At 41.9% G+C, this 26652-nt stretch overlaps 1 protein-coding gene across 5 annotated transcripts in view; it reads right to left on the reverse strand.

The window, feature by feature from the left end:
- Positions 1-26652, reverse strand: part of LOC112466700 (agrin-like) — a 109802-nt gene that overhangs the window by 21045 nt on the left and 62105 nt on the right. For 3 of the 5 annotated variants that reach the window (XM_025034935.1, XM_025034936.1, XM_025034934.1), the window contains exons 2-7: positions 18533-18755; positions 15885-16121; positions 7768-7983; positions 7077-7318; positions 5634-5820; positions 1101-1198 (exon numbers count right to left, since the gene is read on the reverse strand). In XM_025034935.1, coding sequence (XP_024890703.1) covers positions 1101-1198; positions 5634-5820; positions 7077-7318; positions 7768-7983; positions 15885-16121; positions 18533-18725 — 1173 coding nt within the window. In that variant the 5' untranslated portion in view covers positions 18726-18755. The other 2 variants (XM_025034939.1, XM_025034938.1) reach the window with 2 other exon arrangements.

A 26652-nucleotide genomic window follows, 5' to 3' on the forward strand; every position in this document is an offset into this window, starting at 1 on the left:
CGAGAATGCATGTATACGAGTGCAAGCGCGAGTGGGTCATTCATCATCGCGAACGAATATTTTACGTCGGTTACGCTAACAAGCGAGCCTCGGCGTGGCGAATCGCCACAAGTATCTCGAAACAACGCGAGATTGTAGCGTGTGACCGTATTCCGTATCCATTTTTTCTCAGCAGGAAAAATTGATGCCGATCCTTGGCTAATTATATCAATATCGCAAAATTAACTTATTTATTATCGTATCGAGTAGTGGAGAAAAAAAAGAGAAATCGTATAAAAAGTTTTAGGAGGGGACAAATATTGTTTTCGTTAGTAAAATTAAACATTGTTTTATGTTACTAAAAATATTCACACTACACATATAATATATCTGTTGATGTATTTATTTTTTTCAATAATACGATTTATATTGTCTTTCATCGGACAAACGCAGAATATTTTCGGAGCACAACATATTTGTTAAAATTTCGTTAATTTTGCATTAATTAATTTTAAAATAAAATACTAACATAAAATACTACAGATATATTTTGTGAAAAATATATTTTTTCTCGCAGTTGTAAGAATTAATTCCTAAATATTTATTTAAAAGAATTATCAACATATTGTATGACTAATACGCGCCAATAATAATATATTGTATGTGGCGAATTTAGTGAATTTGGAATTTTGCAAAGGGACTGTCAATCTCTGGATTGAGAGCCATTTCTCTCAACGTTATATTTTCGCAGGAACATAAACAAGACAGGCGCGACATTTATAAAATTTCAGTGATTGAAATGGCGCGAATGCAAATGACAATTCTGAATGATCCAAACAACCCGAACGTTTGATTTAATATTCTATAATGCGCGTCACGTGCTCTCCTGATATATTTACCTCTGGCCGCGTTATTCATTAGAGCATTTGTAATGCGTTTGATGACGTTATTAATATATAACATTATGTAGAAATTTGGAAAAATAACAATGCAGATATCTTTGTAACATGTTCGACAATTCTGAAATATCTAGGAGACAACGTGCAAGGAAATTTAAATTATCGGTATTAAAAATTTTATGATTTTTTTTAAAAATTAATATAATGTAGCTTTAGACTCACCAAAGGTTCGCACTTTGAAGGACAGACGCATTTGGCTTCTCCGCCCTTGTCGCTTTCGCACTCGCTGTAGAATTCGCACTTCTTGTTCTCGCAGCCATCTGTGAACAGATCGGTGACGATTGAAACTCTACGTTGTTCTGCGACGGTTGTCTGTGTGGGTTCAAATGCAGATTCGACTAACACTTCCTTCGGTTTCGTGACACTCGCTGGGGCCACTAATCACGCGCCACCCCTTGACCATCCCGACGGAAGCGGGCCGGCCTCTGACCGCCTCAGGATAACATTAATAAAGATTCTCGCGCGTATTTGCATAACGGCATCCGTTTCGAATGGAATTTTCAGCGGCGGCGGCCGGGAGGAGAGAAGAGTAGTCGAGACAAAGGGTGGTACCGAAATGCGAGCCGACAGAAGTCGAGGGTGGGTGGAAAGAGTGGAGAGAGAGAGAGAAAGAGAGAGAGAACGACGGCGCGGTGGCTTGCCCCAGTCGCGAAATTATCTTTAGAATTCATTGAAATCCACGGCGGATGCGAGGAAGGACGGCTGGCAAGAAGAAGCGAGCAAGGGGGAGAATACGAGAGGGATTCACCCCCCCGTCGAGACGTGTCGATGATACTCTCGCGGGTTGGAGGGTGACTTCTCTCTGGCTTTCTTGAAAATGGGCTTGAAAACGGGACACCGCGGGCGCGGAATCGTCGCGCGAAGCGTGACTAGAAATACGGCGAGAGGGGCCGCGGGAGGAGAAAAGCAACGCGCGAGGAAGCGCATGCATATGCAACGTGCATGCCGCGGGGTAACAACTCATATGATTCCAGCCGTGGAACAGCCAACCAGACGTTGCAAAATCACCGGGCCGCGCGCGATGCACGAGACCGAATTCTACGGCACGTTCCCGGCTCGATTCCTAATGCGAGCCCGAAATTGGTAATGGAAATCGTCCCCCGCCCTCTTGCTCCCCGCGCGATTCACGGGAGATCGCGTATATCTCGAAACTTTTGCCACCTCGTGTGTAATTCTATTATCACTGCAAATTTGTCATAGATAAATATTATAGAATGTTATATGTGTGAAATCTTTATATATATATCCAATATTCTATGAATATTGAAACGATGGAAAGGATTATAGAGAGTAAAGAAGTTTAGTATAGCAGTATTCAAATCCTAAAAAAAAAAGATAAGATAATATAATAAAAAAATATAAATATTGCATATAAAATAATAAATATATAGATATCAAATATAACATATATTGAAGTGTAAGTATACTATATAATAAAAGTACACATATATATACATACACATTTACACACATATCTATATTCTTTTCAAAATCCGAATATTATTATACTAAACTTTTTGGCATTTTATAATCAATTTCTCTACATAAATGTTCATGTTCTTAGAATCATGGATTGAGTTTACTTAGAAACTTCATATAATCCATAATATTGTATACATATAAAATGTTAATACTGCAAACTTTTATAAAATTTCATTATTATTCTTCATTAATTCTAACAGTTTTCTACTCCTGCGTCCTCCTCTACGTTTTTAGATATGTATATGCTGCCGTGTTCGCCTAATATTAAAAGCAAAGTAATCTTTTCCGGCGCACTCTTCGCCGAAGGCACGTGTGTTATGAAGAAAGTTCGGTAAACCTTGGCATAGGTTTCATCGCGTCGTAGGTATTCCTTCCTAGAGAGGATCACTTTCACCCACCGTCGTTCCGGTATCCCATTTCATCAGATTTTTGTGATGGAAATTACTGTTTGTGTTTAGACTAACTCTCGCGAGTACGCGATTTTATATTCTCCGAGCCTTAGAACCGTCAATCGACGAGGCTGACGGGCGGGTTCACCGGGTTTGATGGGATTGCTGCGCGCTGTTTGAACGCATCTATGCCGGCGAAGGCTTTTGATAAATCTGCCGTCTGATAACGGAATACGCTTGTCCGCGTTGTATGTTAACAAGTGGAACTTTTTAATAAAGATGCAAATCAGAAATGTTACGGTTTATTCCTACGTCGGGCCGCAAGACGCAAACACGAGTAGGAAATACGTCCGAAAGTTTGAAAAAATTGATCTTATCGAGCTCCGTTAATTTTGTGCGTACTTTATGATGACAACGTTTATTTATCTTATATCTTGTGGTCTTTTTTTCCTTCTCCCTATATAAATATTCAGACATATATATACATATTTTATACTAATTGTAAGATAATATATTTGGATAAACGAAGATTATACAGCCAAGTTACTTTTACATATATGAATTTGACAAGTTTATTCAATATTTGACATTTGCACCTATCTTTGAAATATTTGCTAGTAATTTTAGAATACTCTACGCAGTTCTGTCCGTGATTACGTAGGGCTATCAAGGAACGTTTGTGCGAGTATGGGATGATTTGCGTTGGAAATGAATAGCGCCGGGTGACATCGTGCAACCGTTCCTTGAGTTTCAACACCGAGTCATGCGTTTGTTTCGCGCTGAAAAGCGTTTCATTCGCGAGTGATTTCCATAAAGAGAAGCGAAGGGGATGAAACCGGGGAGATGAAGTGGGACGAATGATTTTTTTTCGCTCGTTTAATTGCGGCGATATCCCTATTTTTACAGGAAGAAAAATGACCGTTGACAGAATACTCTCGAGAACGTATAACGCAATTATAAATATTTAACAGTATAATATTTAACTACCGCGTACTAATTATAATAATTTAATTGTAACTGTATATCAGTTCTTGGTCCACGGTATAGAAAAAGAAGTTATATATTTTATATGTGTCTTGTGTAAGCTTGCTAAGGTTCAATCACGTTACGATTGTAATCAGAATTATGTTTTATGACGAAATTTACTGAACGAAAGCGCAAATCGAAAAGCGATTGAAACGCGATATTCATCGAATGCTACGAAAAGACGCGCAGAACGGAAAATCGCCCAGGAATTCGCGTCCTTTTGAGACCACGGTCCTGATAGTGGTCTCGTTCTGGAATATCGACGGTGGTAAGAGGGGCCAGAGGGAAAGAGTGGGAGACGGGGGGAGGGTGGATTAATAAGAATGAAATTGCAGGGTAAGGGCCAACGTCGTAAAGTACACGGTCGATGAAATCTCGCTCACCCCTTTTTCCCCGCTCCCTCGTCCTCCCGGGATCGACGGAGGGCACACGGCGTCGTTATTAAAGGCATCGTAGAAAATAATAAAATGAAGATTAATAGCGCGAGCTCGCGTGCAGCCGCGATGATGCATCGTCAAGTGCAGTATGCATGAAGTTGTTTACGATATCGTCCGGAATTCCTATTGCGAGGGAGGAAACGGGAAGAAAAGAAACGCTCTGCTGCACGAGTGGTATCGTTGGAAATATCTGACGTGAAGCACAGCTTTATCAAGCGCGGCACATGTCACACATATCTACGGAAGAAACGCTGACGCGTTAATAAAACGATATAATATTTCAGTGTTTGGAAAACAATTAAATCGAGACCTTATTTATAGATTATAAAAGCATTGTCATATTACGAAGATTTTTTAAATGCAATTTGCTAATTATGATTCCCCTTTCTCAAATCAGTGTTGATTCTTACGGTCGCAGCGCTTTATCGCGTCGTATCGAACATGAGGAAGCAAAAGTATACGGGCGGACCGGCCGATCGATGTTTAATTCTGGGGGAACACGCGAGGCCATCGACGTTAATCAAGTTTCATGCCGCCGCGCTACTTAAGATCGTTCAGAAATCCGTTATAAATTCAATTTACCCGGGCCGGATATTCAAATTAGTCGTAGCAAGTTTTAAGTTACCGCCGCGCTGCCGGGGCGGTTACGCGACCGTATATTAACCCCTGCTGTCCGACCACTCCGGCATATTAAAATCGCAGATTTGTTCTCTTAACGCCCCGCCGTGAGCTGGAAATTATTTTCCAGCGCTCAATATTAGTGCCGATAAGAGCGCTTAATGCGGGACAGATTGGAAATTCAGAATTTTATGCGATTAATTGGAACGCCCATCCAAGGACTCTGTTGGAGGGAGGGGGGGAGACCTATTTAAGAGATTAACTTGCCAGCGATATATTTTCCCCGTGACAAAAGAGACGAAGGACTGAATGGACACGAAATTATTAAGCGAGACAAAAGAAGCTGTTAGGAAATGAAAATTGGGATTTGAATATACTCGGGGTAAACGAGAAAAATTTAATTGCTCGAAAGTTAACATTACCCGAGTTCAGACTTTTTAGTCTATGAGCTGCATTGCAATCTTAACGCTTTCACAGTCGCTTTGTCTTTACATTATTAGATCGCCTCTTTATATTATGTTAAAAGATGCCGGAAACTTTCTCTTTATAAAGCGAAGAAAAAGATTTCCATTTATATTTGATAAAAATTATTCATTCACGTTCTCGAGAATAACATTGATTATAAAACGGTGTCCATTATTTTCTCCATGCGCATTATTATTTTAGAGTAATTACCGACAACGGCATATTTGCAGATACGACGATATCTGCTCCTGTTTAAATTTGTTTTCGGTGGTACTCACTGCACAATCCCTCATATAGAACGCGTATCTCCCGTCGATGCTGACATGCCTCCAAGCGAAGCTTGCACTCGTTGCCGTAGCTGATGCCATCATCGCCGCATACGGGTTGAAATTCCGCCGGACAAGTCGGACATTCGCACACAGCGCTGCCGCCGATCTCCGCGCAAATTGCGCCCCATTGACACACCTGCGAACCGAATAATCACATATAGGGTTGTGTACGAGGTAACGTTGCACAGCAGGAAAAGCTATGTCTGTCCACTGTTCGTTTTGTTTGCTCGTTTCAATTAAGCATCACGATTTTTTGCAAATTTGCCGACGATAAACTGCCATTGGATGTTATATTTGTCTATAGATCCTAGATTAAATGCTGATATTATAAGTAACGTTTAAAAGTTATAAATAAAAATCATAAAAAGTCATAAAAAAACATGCCCCTGTCCTCTAGACAAGGGTTAAATTAAGGCAAACAAAAATGTATTGGAAATGTAAATAAAGAACGAATTAGATGACGGAAAGTCTATCGGCTATATCGAGAATATCGTGATCCAAAATCGTTCATGAGAAATACATGGACGAGAAACTCAACGCGAATGTTTTCCTGAAATTCATCGAAAGCCTTGGTCTCTCCTCGTTTCTTCTTGTGTTAGTATCTACTACTAGCTTTCTCACAGAGATATCCGGCACAACGTCATCCAATTAGCGACAATTGCTTTTGGCGAAAGAGCTCGTCGAAATGGTGAGGATCTCACCTCGGGGCTTTCGAATTTTGCGGGGAATCGAGAAAGTATCGAGATAGAGAAATAGCGGAAGAGAGGAAATTCCTGCCGCACTTCATCGGACTCTTGATCCCTTCCAATTTCTGCGGTGAATACATCCAGCAATTTCCATTTCGCGAGCGAGCTCGGCGTCGATTACGAATCTTGTTTTGTCGACCAATTGCTGGATGTCCGTATAACTTAAATTTAGCTAAGTTGTTATGACACTTGGAATGTGTGTGGCACGTTATTACTCATAAAACTGAAAATAATCCCTGTCAATATCAAATCACATACGCGATTTATGATAATCTAAATTTTTAACCGTCAAAAATCATTTTCACCTTTTGCAGAATTTATTTCGAATTTTTCTGTGCGCTCGGTATCCAACGGAAAAAAAATAAACAAGGATATATTTTACACGAATATATATCCTTTCATAAATTTCACATGTCAGTTACGTTGGTTGCGCTCTACATGTCGTATTTAATCAATTTGTCGAATTTAATAAAATACTCGAAATGCGGCTCGCCTTTCCCGAAGAGAGCGATAATTCACGTCGTCGAAACTCGCGAGGATGCGACAGGAAATCTTGCTCGCGTCGCACCGAGCGCGGAAACCGGAAGCGGAAACCGCGAGCGTGCCTCGCGTTTCCGTGTGTGAGAGGCTGCCAGCTGAGACTGACCTTCTCGGAACAGGGTCCTCTGGAGCCGCATGTGCCGACGTAGGCGATCTCGATGTTGCTCCTCGTCAGACACGCCTGCCTCTTCAGCTCGCACATAGACGTGTAGGTTGTACCGCCGCGGGCGCACACGGGCCTCATTACCGGCTCGCACACGGGACGACATTCGCAGTTAGCGATCCCCTGCCGATTGATCGCGCACTGCTCGTACAAGCTGCATTTCGCCGTTTCGCAGGGATTGTGTCCTGGAAAATCGAACGACCGTATATAACATCGGTCACGATTATTCTTACTTTCAGAAGATATCTGAGAAATTGTGTATTTGATCAATATACGACTAGTGAGATATTAAAAAAACCACAAATTCATTCAACAAGAAGCTATATTGATTGCATTTCGCAATATATATATATATTCGCCACTTTCATAAAATCACTATTATTATATTAATACCTTCCATATTTCGATAATCATTAATACTAAATAAAAAATATTCGTTCCTCATTATTTTATCACATTAATACGCACAGGAGGGTAAATTCGAAAGCTTTTGCGTTAGAAATTATTCGTTACTGTGCAACAATTGCATGTAGTAACATGATTTATACGATTTTCCGAATATTCCATTACTCTATTATGACGATTTTACTTGGAAAGAAATAAAAAAATAAATAAATAAAAGTTTTTGTATTACCGGAACTGCAGCCGCCATTGTAGATTTTCTTAAGCGGCAATTTCGATCGACAAGCTTCTTGTCGAAGGTAGCACTCATTCGAATACGTCTTGCCATCGCTCCCGCAAACCGGCAAATATTCGAGGCCACATTGTTCCCCGCAGCGACAGACTGGTTGTCTCAAATCGTCCAGTTGACAGATTTCCGGTTCTACGCACTCAATGTTTCCGCATGGGTCTGGAAAATGAATTCGCAATTAACAGCGGGAATAACATGAGTTTAATCATATAATATGTATGTGCGAGAAATGTGAATAATCGTGTGTGAAGATTCTTCTTAGCTTCCTGAAAAATTGGAAAAAGCATTTAATTTTCCTCAAAGAGGAAAATTATTCTTTCCCCAGTTCTGTTATACTTATATTTACTCACGGCAAAAAGGATCCTTAATTATCTCTCAATTACAAGATTCATCTCGAGTAATGGTATAAGAGTTGGTCAAATGACCTGCGTGCTAAAAGTTTCATTTGCATTCGATCGGCTCTCTTCCATCTCATTTCTGGAATTACTATTAATCCCGGCGAAATCGAATGAATTTAAATAACTTTCTCGCGATTCCTTTTTATGAGTCATCATTTGCATATACGAGAGCCGGGAGAATCTCGCGTAACGCGATGCGGATAGATAATGATGGAAGGTGGCGGGGAACCGAGCGGGTCCAGTTGGAGGAGATACGGCCGCACCGAGATTAATCTTCGCCCTCGACCAAGGAAGCAAGAGGAAGTTGGATTCCGTTTCCTGTCTACAGGCGGGTAGACTAGGTTTCGGCCTTACGGCGAAGCGGCTGACGAGGCAAGTTCTCCCCCGGCGGCGGCGCGCGGCGGTGGTGTTTCTCGTGGTGTTAGCTCGAGTTATAGTCACTCGAGTTATAGTCCAGTGGAGCGACTAAACTCGACCCCCTTCCGTAACTCAAAACCTCCTTCATCGGCGCTTGGTGCGTTAGTTAAGTTTCGAGTTCGGTACTAATCGATCTCGGGAAAAGTATCATCGTTATGCACCGTCCAGTTGCGAGACGACGACCGACATATTGTCGTTATATGTGATCGCGCTATTCAAGAAACGATATTCCGAAAAATTAAGGCAAACCTCCCGTATTCCCATCTCTCTGCCGTTCATTCGTATCATCTCGTCTCATTCAGACACCTCGAGATGATTAGAGATTAATGGACGACCGGGGATACTCCTCGCCACCCTTTTCATCGCTTCGTAATTCCATCTTCGTGCGATGGGGAGAGGTCCTTATATCGCTTCCATCGCGCTTGCACCGGATGAGATAGAACGATGTCATCGGCGTCCTTTCAAGATCTCCGCGCCTTAATGGGATTTCTCACCCCGCTTCTTTCTCGCCGTCCGCTCCTGCAGCAGCGGGCTTCATCGAAACACCGGCCACGATCCGATCCCCCCTCGGGGGAGAAGGGAGAGCGAGAGAGTATGAGGTTACGTCGTCGGCGCGTTAACTTCACGCGACATTACCCTGATGTGGATTTCTTTGTATTATCGGGCCGGGGTCACGACGTGAAAGCCGTCGGAAGATCTTTTCAGTATGGACGACGGACTTGCGTTCGACGGCTGGAATCTCCCGTGGAACGTGTGCAAAGACGAGCGACGCGGGTATATCGCGACGCGGGTGACTGATGAGCTGCTCGCACATTCCTTATATTATTGGCGAATTATCATTTAATTCAATGGAAAAAAGGAGACGCGACATGCACGGGATATCAATTTATTTACGGGCAAATAATTTCAACGATGTATATCACGTGTAATTGTTGTTGTACGGCGAATTATAGTTTAAAGTAAATGTACCAATGCCGGGACATTTATAAGACCTATGTCTGGACACCTTTATCATTTTAGTTTTTAAATAAGTAAAATGCGAATTAAAATCAAAGATAAAAATATAATACAAGAAAAATATTTGTATCTTCGATTCTTTGATTTTAATTCGCGTTGTAACTTATTTAAGGACTAAAATGATAAAAATGTCTAGACATAGGTATACGTGTCCAAGCATCGGTCCATTTATCTTAAAGACAATTTTATTCCGGTAAGAAGACACAAGCTTCTTAAAAGATCCTTGATTCATCGATTCTTGATGAATCGAGGACCAGCCTGCGGGATGATTTTCGGATAGGAAAGACGCTCGCGGGGCAACCGACTTACGTACACACGGCGAGAGTGCATCCTAGTTACTTCCGCTAAAGCAACTGCAAATATCGATCCTTTTTAGACGCCTTCCTTTCATGTGCAGATACCGTGCGCATACCTCTCCTCCGGCATTCTACAAGTACTGCAAAGCGGGAATATCTCAAAATCGCTCGGCGTTCGGTAAAAGCCTTGTAAATTGCCCCCCGTCGCCTTCATCCGCGGACAGAGGCAAGTCAGCATCATCCATTTCGTCTGTAGCTTTACGATTTTGCCAGTTTGCAAGTCTGCCATCCCTTTGGAAACGTCGACGACGTATCGCGATGAGGTTTCAAGAGAAAGATATCCTTTATATTTATATCCTTGAACCTTAATACGTATTAAATAAATGAGAGGGGAAAAATCCTGCAGGGTGAAACGCATGTTAAACGGCGCGTAAGTTATAACGTACAAGCTATAAACCTCCCTGGAGCTAAAATCCCGCTTCTCGTTTTTCTCGTGCGCGTCTCAACCGCGAAGAAAACATCCGGAAATCTTTCTTTTCGCCCGCGACATCCGGAAACTATGGGAAGCTATACGAGACGAGACGCGGATTGACATTACGCCGGCGCAAGGTATAAGGGTATTATGTCTGGGGAGCAATGACTGGGTTTATGTTAACGGCTCCTCCGCGGTACTTCCGGCTTGATGTACGCTCCGTCTTTCGCGCAGCTGCCTCCGTTCGACCTATCCACGTTCGTTCCTCGTCTTCGCGTAAGCCTATCCGTGAATGTTTCTCTCTCTCACTCTCTTCCTCCTCGCGCCACTTAGGCCCCGGACGCGTAAACATGTGAGCGCGTAAGAGCACAAGACGCAATTTACGGGGTTGCGGACGACGTAAAATTTCGACTGAATTCGAGCGGCGGAGCAAGCCGGACAAATTGCTGTCTGCTTGTGTGAAGATAAGTTTTTTACGAGCGCGTCAAGAGGCGGCCAGAATGTGGTGACTGCCTCGATACCTGGTCCACGAGATGATGTTGCGATTGATAGTCGATGGTAACTGGTTGTCGAAGCACGATAACATTAATTCAAATAATGTTGCAATCCGCACTGAATATTGAATCCTCTTACGCAATCTTCCTAAGGTTTCGTCGGCTACAAGTGTGCATCGTATTTTAATCAAAATAACTTTTAACAGCAAATAATCGTTTGCTTCGCCAGTAATAATTAATAAAATAGTTACTTAATTCGACCTAACTGATCAAATTGGTAAGTTTTTAATTAAAATAACTTTTGACAGAAAATAATCGTTTGCTTCGCCAGTAATAACTAACAAAATAGTTTTTTAATTTGGCCATTTAGGTCGAATTAAACAACTATTTTGTAAAATAACTTTTATCGTGTTCTCGTTTCTTCTAATCAGCTGCTTTCGCATTGAAAATTATAGTTCTTAGCAGATTCCTTCAGAATTGCTTTCCAACGACTCCAATAGCGATGATGTGACAACATGATTAATATCTAATTCGCAGCGATGATATTTGCGGATCGATGAGCATGGTAACCGGAGCTCGTTAGCGGGTGAATAATGAGCGCAATACTCACTTCCTCTCCCGTTCCCTGTAATCGAACTCGCGCGAGTCCTGTCGAGCACCAGTCTGTTTGTCACCGCCACTTTTTAACGACGGTAACGTCCGTTCTTGCCACTATCCAGTTGCGGCAATCTCGCCGCTATCGACACTTACACGATCATCGATAACCGATCGCGCCCGTTACTTATGTCCGTTCGTTTCTTGCCAACTAGCGCTCGCCTTCGACGCGGGGAGATCGTTTCCGGCGAGAGATGGGTCGCTCCGCCGTTTTTTTCGCCGATCTCAAAAGCTCGACGTATATAAGCGCGTCCGTTTTCTCAGCTGGGGAATCGTTTTCTCGAACCTGACACCGCCGGAATTTCCGGCTCGTTAGGTTTCCGTTTGCGAGAGGTCCCGTGGATAAACACATTTGCTCGTTGGTTTGTCTCGGATTTACACCACGCGTCTCTTCCCTCCCTCCCTCCCGTCGTCTTTTCGCTCTCGTACAAGGGCGAGCGTATCCTCGGCGCGGCTCAGCCCGGCTCGGCGAGTGTGAGAATTTAGTTGAATCCATTTCCGAGGTGCCACGCCTCGGGAATCCGATGTTCCTTCATGGCCGGCTCTACCTTTTCCCGGTCGACCCTTATTTCGGCACGTTCGAGCGTGAAGAAAATAGCACGCGCGCGCGCTTTTCTTTTTCTCGGGGCGGGATATGCGTGACGGGAGCGACTTGCGGGCGGTGTCTCACGAAAGCGGAAGAAAAGAGCGTAGCGAGCTGGATAGAGATGATAGAGGCGACCCCTCCCTACTGCGATATATGCTGAAGGAAAACTCGCCCGGAAGACGAACGGAGGCGCACAAGCGAGTTGGGAAAATATTTCCAGGATAAAGCGAAATAAAAATTTAATCAATACGTTGCCATTATCGATGACGGAAATATGATATACGAGACACGGTACTGAAACGTTATTGTACGTCCAATGGTGATAAAAAAACGAGTAATCGAAATAAACCAGAAAATAATAGAAATAATAGAACTGTAGATTTTGCTCGTGTAAAAAGAACCTTTGATTTATTCGCAGCTGCTGATCTGACAGATCTGGAATTTCCTTTTTCAGAATTAATATTTTATCTTTTTCTATTTTCTTTTTTGAATTAAAACTTTCAAGAAATGCTTCAACGCCGTACGCTATTCTTCTTCATAATATATTTACGACGCTAATAAAAGTAGCTTATATATAAGGAATCGATAATTATGACCGGCTCGTCGTCGCTGCTTTTGAAGCAGATTTTCACCCTTTCGCACAGAGTTTCAAACGCGGCGGCTCGACTTCGCCTACTCTTTTTCCATGTTCCGTTTCACCATCCAATCACGACCGCGAAATAGTAACTGCGCCGGCGAACGAGGAAGGGAAGCCGAAAAGTCTTCCGAAACTTTTGGGAGTTAATTTGATTTATCGTATCGTCGTACCGTCACTTCAGATTCATGCCTCGAGCCACCCCCTCATCTCGGGCGATGAGATGGCGAGAGGTGAAAGAGAGAGATAGAGATGGAGTCGCGAGAACGTCGCGAATGGGAATTTCGCGAGGCGAGGTGGTACTTTACGAGAATTTATTATTGATTCCGGCGTTTAAAAGGGTCGCAACTGGCGCCGATTGATAAAAGGGCAACCCCATTGTTGTACTAGGCTTTCCGCCCAACGAGAGAATCGACTGAGGGAACTCCCGAGTTTTCTCCTCCCTCCCTACCTCGCCCCCTTTCCCAACCACCCCGTCATTCGCCTTCGACCATTCCTAGCCGGATATTGCGTTTCATTGTTCCTGGTATAATACAACGGCAGAGAAACAGTGGAACGAAGGGAGAGAGGACGTTCATCTTTGTAAACTTCCGGCGCTCAGCCCGAGCTCCCTTTCGATTTCTCTCCATCGCTTGTCGCCTTTACGTCTCTATTACACTTCCTTTCACTGTGTACGCGCGCCGTTATTAAGCTCCACGACGAACGTCGCGGATTTAACCTCGCGTACGACTAGACGAAGATTATTATTTTCAAGTATCGCTCGCTTTACACGCTCGTAGAATTTACGACGCTCTACTGCGTGCGATTCTCGACATGCACTTTCAACTATACGCTCTAATGTCCCCGTCATAAAACCTCATACATTTTACGAGTCCTTTCAAAGTTCATCCGTAATTTTCACTCGTTAAAATTGCAGTTTATACTTGTGCAGTGCTGAACCGTTAATTACAGTAGCCACTTATTTCCGTTATGTGGAGCTTTAAAAAAAATACCTTTTAGAAAAACGTAAAAGAGAGTAAAAAAGCCAAGTTCGCGCGAAAAAAAAACTGTTGTACAAAACCAAGGTTTTATTTCATACATCAGAAAATTTAAAAACAGCGTAGCTAGATTATTTAAAAATATTATAAAAGTATTTTACGCCGTACAAAATCTATTTAATAACATTAAAAAAAGCAGAAAATAATTAACTAGCCATTTATTTCCATTACTTGGACTTACTTTTTGATCTCTTAGACAAAATTGAGTCGTTTGGCTCAATTGCACATCGATGCATACTTAGAACAAAGATAAAAAAAAAGTTTATATCTTTTGAGGTCCGCTGTAAAATCGACTTTATCTTTAAAGTGAAGCTTATACGTTATGAATTCACATTAGAGCTTTGTCCTGAATTTCTATCTCCATTATTATCAAATCGTCCAAAATTCGCTATTTGTATAGCTCTTTACGTTCTCATGTCCTCGACGATTATTCCAAAGGAGTGCAGATTAGAATCGTTCGGCGACATATTTAACTAGCTCGTTAATCGGCGGCTGCGACTACCGTAACCGTTACTGTCTACCGCGCGCTGAATTGCACAGTGTTACGAAGAAGAGCCGGTGTGAAAGAGCGAAGGGGGAACGGCAAGGATGGACTTACCTAATCCTAAGCAAACACGGCCTACTCCCGGTAGCTACCTGTCTGATCAAACATTTGTCTTTACTACTCGGTTGATTAAACGCCTGCCAAGTTTGTACTGCTTCTGTGGTAGGGAGAAGGGAAACTCGAGAGCGAGGGGTTAGACAAGGGGGAGAGCTCTCTCATTCGTGGGTATGTGTACGACTACCTGTGGACACGAACGGTGACAGCTGTGTGGAATATAGCGCGTTAAAGGGTGAATACATGTATAGGACGTCTTATTGTTAGACTACCATTCCCTTCCAAAGAGAAACACCGATAGTCTTATCGATGTAGTCTCATCTATTTAAGAACTTAACGTTTGATATTATATGGTGAAATCAATTTCAAGCAAGTGCGATTTAATGTAGTAAAATTTTCATTTTCTTACTAATGAGAAAATTTTACTTGATCGACGTAATGCCAAGTATTAAAAAGATAAAAATAACTTCTCTTTTTCAATTTTTACTCAATATTAAATTTATTAAAATTATTAGAGAAGATCGATTCTGGTTTTGGCAAATAATTCTATAAGAGAGCAGAGAATTCGTGAGACATCCTGTATAGGAAATCCTAATCCCATGAGGGTTAGATGGAGTGATGTAGATGTAGTTAAGAAACAGTTAGGGGATGGTTGGTCGGAAGGGTGTCTCTTTGCGGCTTGACAAATCGCTTTAGCCGGAACGCAAATAATTGTAACGAAATATTGTTTGGAGAAAAGTAGAAATAATGGCGTTTTAAGTAGATCTGCTCACACTAGCGAATTGTGGGATGTGATAACTTTGTTGACAATGAATAATATAATACGGATGAATGGAAAACGATAACTCATAAAAGAATCCAAAGTTTGTAATGCAATATCGAAACAGTGCATAATTCTAGTATATGTATCCAAAACTAATTTTACCACAAAATAAAGTAGAATTGCATCGATATCTAACTTGTATTATGTACATAAAAAAAAAGATTTTATGTCGTTTCGTATATCATAAAAGTCATAATTCCTAAATTTGAGATCGATAATTGTAAATTTTAATGGAATTGTACATTACAATTTGCTTAATTGGTTCAACAACGATTAATCATTAATCCTAATCAAATCAAATCAAGGTATGCGCTATCTATAATTATGCATATTAAATAATTTATTTATTTTAATTTATACGTACTTAATAATGCCAATTTGTCTGTCTAATATTTTAAGCTGTACATAATTCATAAAATCAACATATTAAAAATTTACGCTTCATAAATTTACCTTTGAAAAGAGATGCTTTATTTAAATAATTTGTTTTTATTTAAATTGGATTGTGTGCAATAATAATAATAAAAAGATTTATGTATGTAAATGAATTTTGTTACATTGTATTATTTCTTAAAATATCGAAACCGCTTATTCAAAACATTCGTCTCGTTACATTCGCTATAGAAACACTTACCGCATTTGCCACGAAATGCCACGGTGATGTTAGCACCTTTCGTACAAGCGGCTCGATTTAGGTCGCACAGCGTCGGATAGTCGATCCCGTCCGTGCCGCAGACAGGCCCCGATCCCTCGTGATCCCCCAAATTTGGGCAGAATTCCAAGCATTGGCAGGTCGCCTCCTTGCCGTCCCTGCTTCGCACACATTGCGAGCCTTGCGAGCAATTCAGCTTCTCACAGGGATCCTTGATTTCTGTAAAAAAAAACATCGAAATTTTTGGCATTAGTTAAAGTCGCCACGATTACTTTATTCGATAACGTTTGAAGACAGTTATTTTCTGCTAACTTTTCTTTAAATGACTTAATCAATAATTCAATTAATTTCAAGATAAAATCTATTATTAAATATGTATATACAATTACTTGTATAAGTGAGGTCACATATATTTCTTCAGTTTTAAAATAATTTGTAATTGTGATATATAATTTCTCTCAAAAACTGATATTATTTACAATATCCTTCTCAATTTCTTAAAAATAAATCTGTGCATTAAATGGTCTCTCAGACAGTAATTATCAGTTATTGCACATTTCATCGAAGTGAAAATGGACCGGATGCAAGATCTGCATTGTGCAAGACGTATATCTCTTCTGGTCTACTTGATAATGCGCGTATACCGGAAACAAATTGGTAATGGCGTGATAATCCGTTGACGAGAGCAGATCGATGTTACGGTCAACGTTAACGGAAGCTGCCGCTGAACAAGCTTCGATTTCGAAGTAACGAGATGAAGGATAATGACGGACGGTAGAATCAACGGGACGATGTTATCGACATCATCGAGCGGCGTATGCTTGACAAGAACAATCGCACGGCGATACGTATAGAATTTAATGTTCTCGTATTTGCGGATTGGAATTGGCGCATTCAGTTTACGACGGAAATGCCAAGCGGCATGTAATCCTTCATCCCGCGATACTTCCCGCCGGAATGCCGCATCTCGTGGAGTTGCGCGAACGTTTCGCGTCATGTCTATCCGTGAACTGCGTGTGTTTTCTCTCTTCGAAATTTGATTCAGTTATTCAGTTTAAAACATACCAGAGCAGCTTGTAAATGTTTCAATCCTCGAATTCTACTTTAAAATACTTACTTATTTATACATACTTTGAGAATCTGGTACATTCTACCGTTCGCTTTAAGCGATCTATAATTCACACACGTCAGATTTTAGGATATAATTCTATCTACCGGAGTTCTATCTATAATTTTATTTTCCGAATGTTTTGATATACAGAAAACCCACGAGTAACGCGATTAATTGGTTGCGTGTTATTGAAAACCGTGATGTGTGTTATTCGAGGATTCACATACAATTTTGGAGATCACGTTCCGTGCTATCGAAAACCGTGCATTTAAAGACTCCAGATCAATTAAAATTGGGCATTTGATTCCAAGGGGTTATAAAAAAAAAAACTTTTAAAAAGTAGAATTTTCTACTCCGTGCAATTTAAGTACTGTATTATTCGAGGGTCATCTGCATATACATATTTTAATATTTATGAATTTTATATATGCATGTATTCTAATTCTTCGAATCTTCTTTGTATTCACGATGCATATGATTCTAAATATAATTCTATGCTAAATTTTGAGATACGAATTATATAGATCACTTAAAAAAAAAAAGGGCTTTATAGTACATTATAATCCCGACGTAATTCTCTGCAGCGGTACGTGAAAAGTGGTACAACATAATATCGTGTCCTATGTCACTTGTCCTGTGCTTCGCACCTGATCTCCAATTATTTTTAATCGTTTATTTACAACCCGCCTCTTATATATGATAATCAGGTGTGTTGGCACGATGTGTTGGCTTTTCCATTTTAAAATGCACGATACAAATGCGACGATCCGTTTTCCAGCGGCCGCGTGTACACACGATGAAAAATTCGATGTGTTCTCGCGGAGCTTAATCAATGATATTTTTTCCGTATCGCGAGCCCGCACCACCGCCGCTGCCGCCGAAATGTAATTGCGGACCGTAAACACGCCGGTCGCGCGTGTACGTACCATACGTTACGGGCTGTAACGCACCGTAAAATTAAATCTGTGCGATTCGCGATGAATAAACTATCGCCTGCTGGGATTCATTCGCAACGGAATTTACGCGCCACGTTTTTGGCGGTGCGACAGGAAAAAAGAAGCAGGCGCGTGTCCCGGACGAGCAGCATCACGCGGCTCAGCGTGCCGGATCATTAATCCCTAAGGGCCGACTCGAAAAGAGATGTATGTATGCGTACATGTGTGTGTATATGTGGTAAAGACGGAAGGAGGGTTGTTTGTGCACCGTTAAAATTTTATCGCGTGTGCATGAGAGAAATTTGCGGCCCCCAACTGAATATTTCCGGAGATGGGCGTCGTAACCGGCGAGATATATTTCTCGAGGAAAGTGGACGTGATGGTTTACACTCGGTTATACTGCATGAATCATTGGCACGGCGCGACACGGATACGCGAGAACTTTTGTAGTGTGTCCCGGATGTTACGTGTGTTTTTACAGAACAAATTTTAATCCTTTTACATCGAAACGTATAATGGAAGATACTGAACGGCTGACCTCGAAGACCCGTTAGGGCGATCGTTTGTCGCGCATTCCGGAATACCTTTCGGGAAGACGTAGCAGCAGTGGGATACCGTTAACGTGGTGCACACTATCAGCAGCAGGATGACGTACGTTGACGTTGCACGCGAGCGTTGCCGCCGTCGGCCGACGCCGCTTTTTCCGCAAATCAAATCCGCCATCGCCGTCTCTTCCGTCACCGTCGCCGTCGTCGTTCGCGACGCGCGATTACTCATTCCGCCCCTTCGAATATTGCCCTTTGTTCCCTTCTCACCGGGGAAAAATAGAGAATAAAAAAAATCGCGGGATCTGCGCGTTCGAGGATGGCACATCGGGGATTATCTCACGGTCTCGGGAACGCGCATGCACGCGGCGCGCAGCAAAGCAAATGCGGAAAGCGGTGAGTTATTAACGCTATACCTATACGGGTATAGTGGCGGTGTCAATTAGGAACAGTAATTGGAAATTCAAGCTGCCTAAGCGTTCGTGTGTCGAAGGATGCGAGCGTGGATGCGCGGGAAAGGCGCTACGCGGAATGTTAATGAGGAACTAGTGTGATTCTTGCTACCCTTGTTCTCTATCGTCCGACTATCGTTCACTTTTCTATCATTATTACTACTGCCACTCTGTTGCCCTTTTTCTTAACAGTAGTTACGATATCGCTTCAAAGCGATGCATTAAATCGATCTATCGTATGGAATCTCAGCGATGAAAGATAAGCGGAGGACAGTCGTGCGGTATCTTTTGCTATGCGATCAGCGTATAACCAATCGAAGCGAATAGGTAATGGCTTATACAGAGTGCATTTACAATTCATTGTCGATCAATTTTATGCGTTTCACGACGATGGCTTTTTTTCGATACACGATTTGCTGTGTAAACCGAGCAATTGAGAGTCCCGTCATCTATTTAATTCTCCTCGGTTTTGTTTCCCGAGCGGAGAAACTCGCTCGCCGTTTCGCCTCCCTCTTCTCCTTCTTCCTGATCAGTGATAGCAATGCAAAGCGCCGGAACGTCATTACGGACGTCGAAAGCCAGTAGCTGAGCCGGATGATTGATCGCGGCCTCGTTTGCATTCAATAACTCCCATCGGTGTATTTTCGATTTGGCATTCACCGCAACCCGATTATCGTCGTTAATGCATTTAATTCGCCGGTCAGTCGTCGGCGTCGAGCGGCGCATTATTAATTATCGGTATGACAAACGCAATTAGCGGTCGCGTATCTCTCGCGCGTGTATAACGTCCGTCCGTCCGTTCGTCGTCGCGACTCGACTTGTCTCTGATATTTCCCTCCGATGTTCCGGCTTTCTAACTTCGAGCTGGAACTTCCCTTCGTGTGTGTGTGTAACATGTGTGGCGGGTAGAGGCAAAATTTTACACTGTATCGCGGAATATAAACTAATGGGACGATAGTTGTGGCAGCAGCAGAGGCGTTCATTATCTAAGGCGAGACCTCTAAAAACACACAAAATGTATATACAGACAACAAACAACTGTAATGAGTGAAAAGCGTGCGCGAGTTGAGCTAACGGGCATAGCTATTTAAAGCAATATTGTTACACCCATTTGAAACAGTGAGCATTAAGTCTGATAACAGGTATATAGCACTTATTGTTAGCGTAAACATTTACCGTAGAAATTTCTAAATTGACCTTATTCTTACAACCCAGGGGGTTCGCGTGTGAGCGAGCTGAGATCATCAGCAAGAAAAAAAAAACAAAATGGATATTTCATAGGTGGAGTTTATATAAAAATATCGTTTTTTAAAAATCGTTTTTTTAAGTCCTTCAAGTAAGAAAAAATTTTTACTTAAGATTTAAGACGAAGCAAACTCGGAATACTAAGCAGATTCTCGTTCCCTTGAAAGAAGATTTCGAATAATGTCCCACGTGGACTGAAAGAATTAAACATAATGATGAAGATATAAAGAGAAGGGAAAATAGCGAAAAGGAAACTTCAAAATATTCTAATGACCGCGTCGCTTCCGGGACAGATATTGGAACGGGCGCAGCAAAATTAGATCTGGATTTAAATTGCAAGGTGAAGTTAATGAGGTGACTCAACTGAGAAATGGATGTTGAAGTTACTGGAGTTTGGAAACTGAGCGGATCCGTTGGAAGTTCGGCCGGAAGTTGAAGTTTTTACAGACCATGATGGTAAGTCCCGGATGCCCTTAACGACGGTCAAATGTTCATTAAAGTTCGGGGGACGTGAACACAAATGAGGGACGCTAATATTTTCATCGATAGATCGCGCGTACCGATTTTTTTTTCTCATAATTAGTAGCGCCAATCATATCTCCAAACTCGTTTCTCCCTGTTATACACCAGCTATTGTATTTCGTTCGGATATAATTGACGAAAAGCGTATACTCTCGCGATATCGAGATAGCGTCGATGATAATTGTTACGAGCATGGCACTCGATTAAAATACACCAGTTATCGGATATAAACGTATGGGTTAAATTAATTGAACGTGAAGCGCTTTATTCCCTGCGTCTGTATCGATTGGCAGTTTTTCGTTTAAAGTGTCGATCTCGTAAAGAGAGCATCTCGGGCATCGTTCAAATAAAACGCCTAGATGAAATTGTTTCCGTTTGAAATGTTAGTCTCGGACATCGTTTACATAAACGTGTCTGAATAAAATTGTTTTGTTTTATTTTGCAACGTTGCAATCCGTCACGATTTTTCGTACGTAATTTTTATCATATAAATTTCCGTTCTTTTTGCAAGAGACTTCGTATAAACGACGTGTCAGTTAGTCATTTTCGTTATGTGACGTTTAAAATTAAGGACGTAATAATATTTTATACTCGCCATACTTTTAATCTCTTAGAAACTAAAAAAAATCCTAGTTCAATAAAATTACTCCGAAAGAATTAATATTAATTGTGGCTTTAGACAGAATTTGAATAATTATATTTTCCACGAACCGCCCTAAAGCATCCGCGCATCAATCTGTTTTAAACAGAGAAAACCCGGAGATTTCGCGCAATCGCCGCCGATTAATGACGGAAATTAATACACCCGATAGGAAAGTGCCATTAATGATCTCTTTTCGTCCGTTTCCGTTCGTCGGTGATGAAATAATTATCCGACCGTGTCCGACGAGCGAGTCGAGAGAAATTGGGCCTGTGGGAGGCCGGACGAGCGTTGTTTCGCGCTGCAGCGGGATTGAATGGCCAATTCAACGACGGAAAAGTACATTTCGCCGTAACCAACAATTGCCTAATTTGGACGAGAATCCCGTTGTCGGGACAAAGCGCACGCATACCGTGGAAGAACCGGGTTTCATTTTCCCCCTACGGCCCTACCCCGAGCTCTTCGGTCCCTTCGGACGGCGCGTCGACGTAATATCGTAATTAATAATCCATTCTAGTTGGTTTTTGTCGGTGCACCTGACCGTCGCAGCTCACCGTTACCGCTTACGGGTAATTTATTACCCGCAGACCACCTGCGCGGCGTTACTTCTGTAGCCCGCATTTTTTCGGTTGATAATCATTTTAATTTTAATGATTCTGCCAGAATATTTTGCGAGAATAATTCTCGTTAAATAAAGCGCATAATATTATCAGGTTTGTCGTTTCTTTGGTTTTTCGGGTGAATTTCCGGCGATTCGACAGAAAAATTTTCGACTGGAGGACGGAAAGCCTATTTTTAGGCTCCACTTATTTTTCGTAGTATAAAATTTCAATACATATATGGAAGTTATAAATAAAAATCATAAAAAAGTAATAAAAAAACTCGCCCGTCTAAAGGGTAAATAATTTTCCATATAAATTAATGGTAATTGCTTCTTCGTTTTACGCCGTTCCGGCTTACGAAAAGTTTTACAGCAAAGTTTTCCGATAGCGGGGGAAACCTGTATTTCTGAAATATAATAAATTTCTAAAGAATTTCTTTGCAGCCTTCAAAGCGCTTGATCAATTTCAGTCGCTAATGCTTCCTATATATTAGGAATAATATCTCGTCCTCAAAGTTGCATTTCGAAAGCCTCGAGTCTTTTCACGTCGAGTCGATTTCGAGGACCGTAACGATAAACGTCGTATCGGAGCTATAACGCTCACGGCCATCAGAGCGAGGCCGCTCGTTTCACGCAAGAACGCTTTGGCGCCGTCTAAAAGGGCACGGTGTAACAGCACGGGGATAGAATCGAATCTTGTTGGGCGCGCGTCTAGGGTGCAATTCAACGCAATTGCCAATTAGTGGCTCATTACCGAAACGTATGACGGCAACAGAGGGATAGAATAGATCAGGATTGGAATCCTAGGCAGCCGCAGTTTCGGAGCTTGCTGACCGGAGAGGGGGAGGGGGCCTGATAATGGGAGTGGTGCTCTCTGGCTGCGTGTACCGGGTCCGATCGTGCTGAATGAGCCTCATTAGGCAAACTTTGAGGACCGACCGGCTATATTGACGGGTCAGGAAATGGAGGAACGGATGTCGAGGCGAATGACGAGGGCCAGCGGCGACGTAAGGACCGCGGTGGGCTTCGAACAGGAATGTCGATTGGATCGACTGAACGGCCGATCTGAAACAGGACCCATTAATTTCCATTTGCGCGTTCGCAGGTGCTTGTTCATGCCAGTTGTCGTCTGACAGTTCGCCGAAGCGAACTGCCGGGTTTCCGCCAACCGCTGTTTACAAGACCGTTATGTGCCCGAGATGTGATTTTACGGAAATGCACTCGGCTCGGATCTCCGGTGCACCGAGCGAAAGTATCTTCCACGCCGGGGAACACTCGACTCTCGACGCTCGATATAGCGATCGTAAATCAAACTGGAAAGCCTCTCGCGCGCGCGGCTTAAATAAACACCAGTCGCGAAATCTCTGACTTTCGTCATTAGCAAAGTTTCAACGAAATCCAGACGTCATCGCGATTGTGCGCGGACTTAATGTAATTCCACCGACGCGGATGACGCGGACGGAAAGGAATCAGATCGGACTTCGGGATTACGTCTGCCGGGGATTACGAAAAGATCAAAGGGATGTCATACGTCGAGATCTTTGATAAGATATAACACCAAAATTATATGGGCGCATCGTGGCAATCTCGCGCGCTCGCGCAAGGGAAAGATTTCCGCGTTGATAATGATAATGGACTGTTTTCGGCTTTTATGATACAGCTGAGGCAACATGTTTGCGAGGTCGAAATGCGACCCCGAAATGCTATCTCGAAACGAAATATCAGATAAAAAAACCATGTTATAAATTATAAACAAAACTAAATATTTTCCTTTAATTCCTTTTATTTTTCTAGAGTCTAGAGACACAAATGTATAAAGATAAGTCAACACCAAAGAATATAAAAATTAGACTCTGTATTAGCAACTTTATTTAATTCGCAAATGCAATTGGTCTTAAATATTTTTTTTTCTTCCATTTGTATTCATTAATTCGTGTTATTAATTATATAATAGATATACCATTACTTACAGACACTTTATCGTTTATCACATTATCTTAATTACCCAAACTTCTCGAAATCGTTATCAAGGATCAAGGTGTGCTAATCAATACTCGCTTCACTTAGGGAAGACAACGAACTTTGTTCCGAATCGACGCTTCCAGTGTTCGATTTGTCTTGGGTCAGTCGAACATCGTCGAGAAAAGGAGAAGCGGTTGTTCCGCGAGAAGATGCGAGGGACATTAAAAGCGCAATTATCACCGGCTTAATTACAGAACGCTTGTTACATCAGCTGCTTTTCCCCGGGCTCGTTCTTACTATTCATTCTTTTGACGCGTAATCCTCTTTCACGAACTACTTGCCACGCGCGATAATCCCTCCCTGCTAAGTCAATTCATCTGTGAAATAAAACGTAAAGGGATTCGTTTTGCGACTCGCACGTGAGGATTAAAAACGTTTTCCTCTCAATCATCTTAGGATCTAATCGTCGAGATCAGATCGCCGTGTATAGCGCGCGCGGCGCTGCGCCGAATTAATCCTCCTGAGAGGTTTAAGGCTTCCGCTTCGCGTACTCTGTGAGTAAATTGATACGATATTCAAAGGTCGGACTTCAATGGCGATTGCCGCGGCAACGATGAAATTTTACAATGCCGAAAAGAAACGGATATCTCCAGCAGCGCTTGGAAAAAGGAATTATAAGCATACTCGCGAGTACACAATTATGTAGGTACAATTTGCGTTTGCGGAGGCGCAATTACATTCGGCAATTAAAAGGAGCGCGTGCACGCGAGGGGGGTCGCGCAATTAGCGGCTGAATCGTCACATGTTCCGCTGACGTTAACCGATTTTTAGCACGGCTGGTAAACGTACTTGACCGGCGCGGCTGATCCCGGACCGCTTATCTGCCCGCGGTCTGACCACACCGTGGATAGTTCCACTTATCTCGCCCCGACACCGCTCGCTCCGCTCTTATTCTAAGGACAGAGGCATGCCAGCGGCAAGCATCGCCGTTATCTGTGTATATCTAATCAACGTAACGACGACCCTCTCGGGCGCGTGACACGCGTGTTATCCGAGGAGAGTAAACCCGCCCGGGGAGGGTTGAACGGAGGAGAGGGTATATAAACTTGAGCGCAGCCGGGCCGCGCACTTGACGTGCACGTTCGATGCGGCGATAAGCCGCGATTAATGCGTTATCTGATCCGTGCACGAGCGTGGATTTGCCCGTCCCGCATCTCCGCGATTTTTAAGATTGCGATCGCGGCAACGAGGTGCCGTCCGCTTTATTCTCCCATCCCGCGTGACGGTTCCTCCTCGGAGAAGACAGGTCTCGCACCGCGCGGTGGAATCTGATTTCAAAAGTTAGGGAAAGCTTCCGGGAGGTAATTAATTAAACGTAAAACCGTCCGATATCGGCCGTAATTTTATTTTAATTGCCGTTCATTTGGTTGGTGCCAATTTACATATTTTGATAAATTATGAGTTTAATGAATCATAAGCGATTTTCGATATTAATTACTCGGTTAATATGTATGCACTTTTTATACATATTTGCATTTTACATTTATATACGCATAGATAAGGCAGTAATTCGTAATATTAATATTTGAAGAATATATAACGCGGCATGTTTGCGCACGTATAGACGACGTATATTACATATGTTACGCGGACAGCTTACTCTTTTAATACGTTTTGATTAATATCCACCGTGCGATTTTATTTACTTGCGCGAAATTCACGTTTATTTACGTGACATTTAATTGCAGAAAATCCGACGCGGAGGAACATCCGGGACGCGCGCGCGCACGTGAGATCGCGCGATTTTTTAATTACAGGAAATTCGAAACGGCGCGCGCGTTATATTTATCCGCGATATTTTACGTCACGTAACTGTTTGAATGCATTACACGAAGTATCGATTTCCGCTGCCTTTTTTTCCGCGTCGGACGTACTCTCCCCCGCGTCAGAAATTAAAGTCACGTATATACGCGCGAGCGTCCGTTAAACGGAAGTGGAACGGTGAACGGCAACGATCGTTTCGCCATGAAGTGCCGCTTTCTGCTCATATCGTGCATATACATCTCCATCTCCTTTTGAAACTTATTATTGTTGTATTTAATAAGTCCTTAGCTTTACTTCAGCTTCAGCTATATACTTTCGTAAAATTATATACGTATTAAATTATCTCCGAGAAGTTTTTTAAATTTTAAATCCGCGTTAAGCAGTTAAATCACGAAATATATACCCACCTTAGAATTTTTTTTTGGAAATTAAGAAGAGATATGAACATTTTTGTTTAAAATATTAAAAATTAATATGTTATTGATTATAATATTTTATACAAATGAATAAAGAAATATTAAAATTACTGACTCTTAAAAATAATATTTGCAAGATTTAGATTACAAGATGGCTCTAATTCGACTTCGAATAGTAATCTCGGGTAATAATCGAATGGAAATAAACAATTAAATTGTTACCTGTTTTTTTTTTATTTTCGTAGTCATCTCTATTCGCGTATAAAAATTTTTAAATTTTAGTCGAAATAACAAAATGACGCTTTGTGAGATTACAATTTCAAGAAAAAAAAAACGATTCTTATTTTGCTGACAAAATATTATTTTTATCAAAATTATTTTGAAAACTATCGGATTATAGACAGTATCTAAAACCATTCTTATTTTAAATTCTAGAGATCTAACTTCTCAGATTACTGAGTGTACGTGTAAAAAACAGACATCTCTCGTCTCGGGTT

This window comes from Temnothorax curvispinosus, unplaced genomic scaffold (assembly GCF_003070985.1).
Source record: "Temnothorax curvispinosus isolate PA1 unplaced genomic scaffold, ASM307098v1 QBEX01016509.1, whole genome shotgun sequence".
Lineage (NCBI taxonomy): Eukaryota > Metazoa > Arthropoda > Insecta > Hymenoptera > Formicidae > Temnothorax > Temnothorax curvispinosus.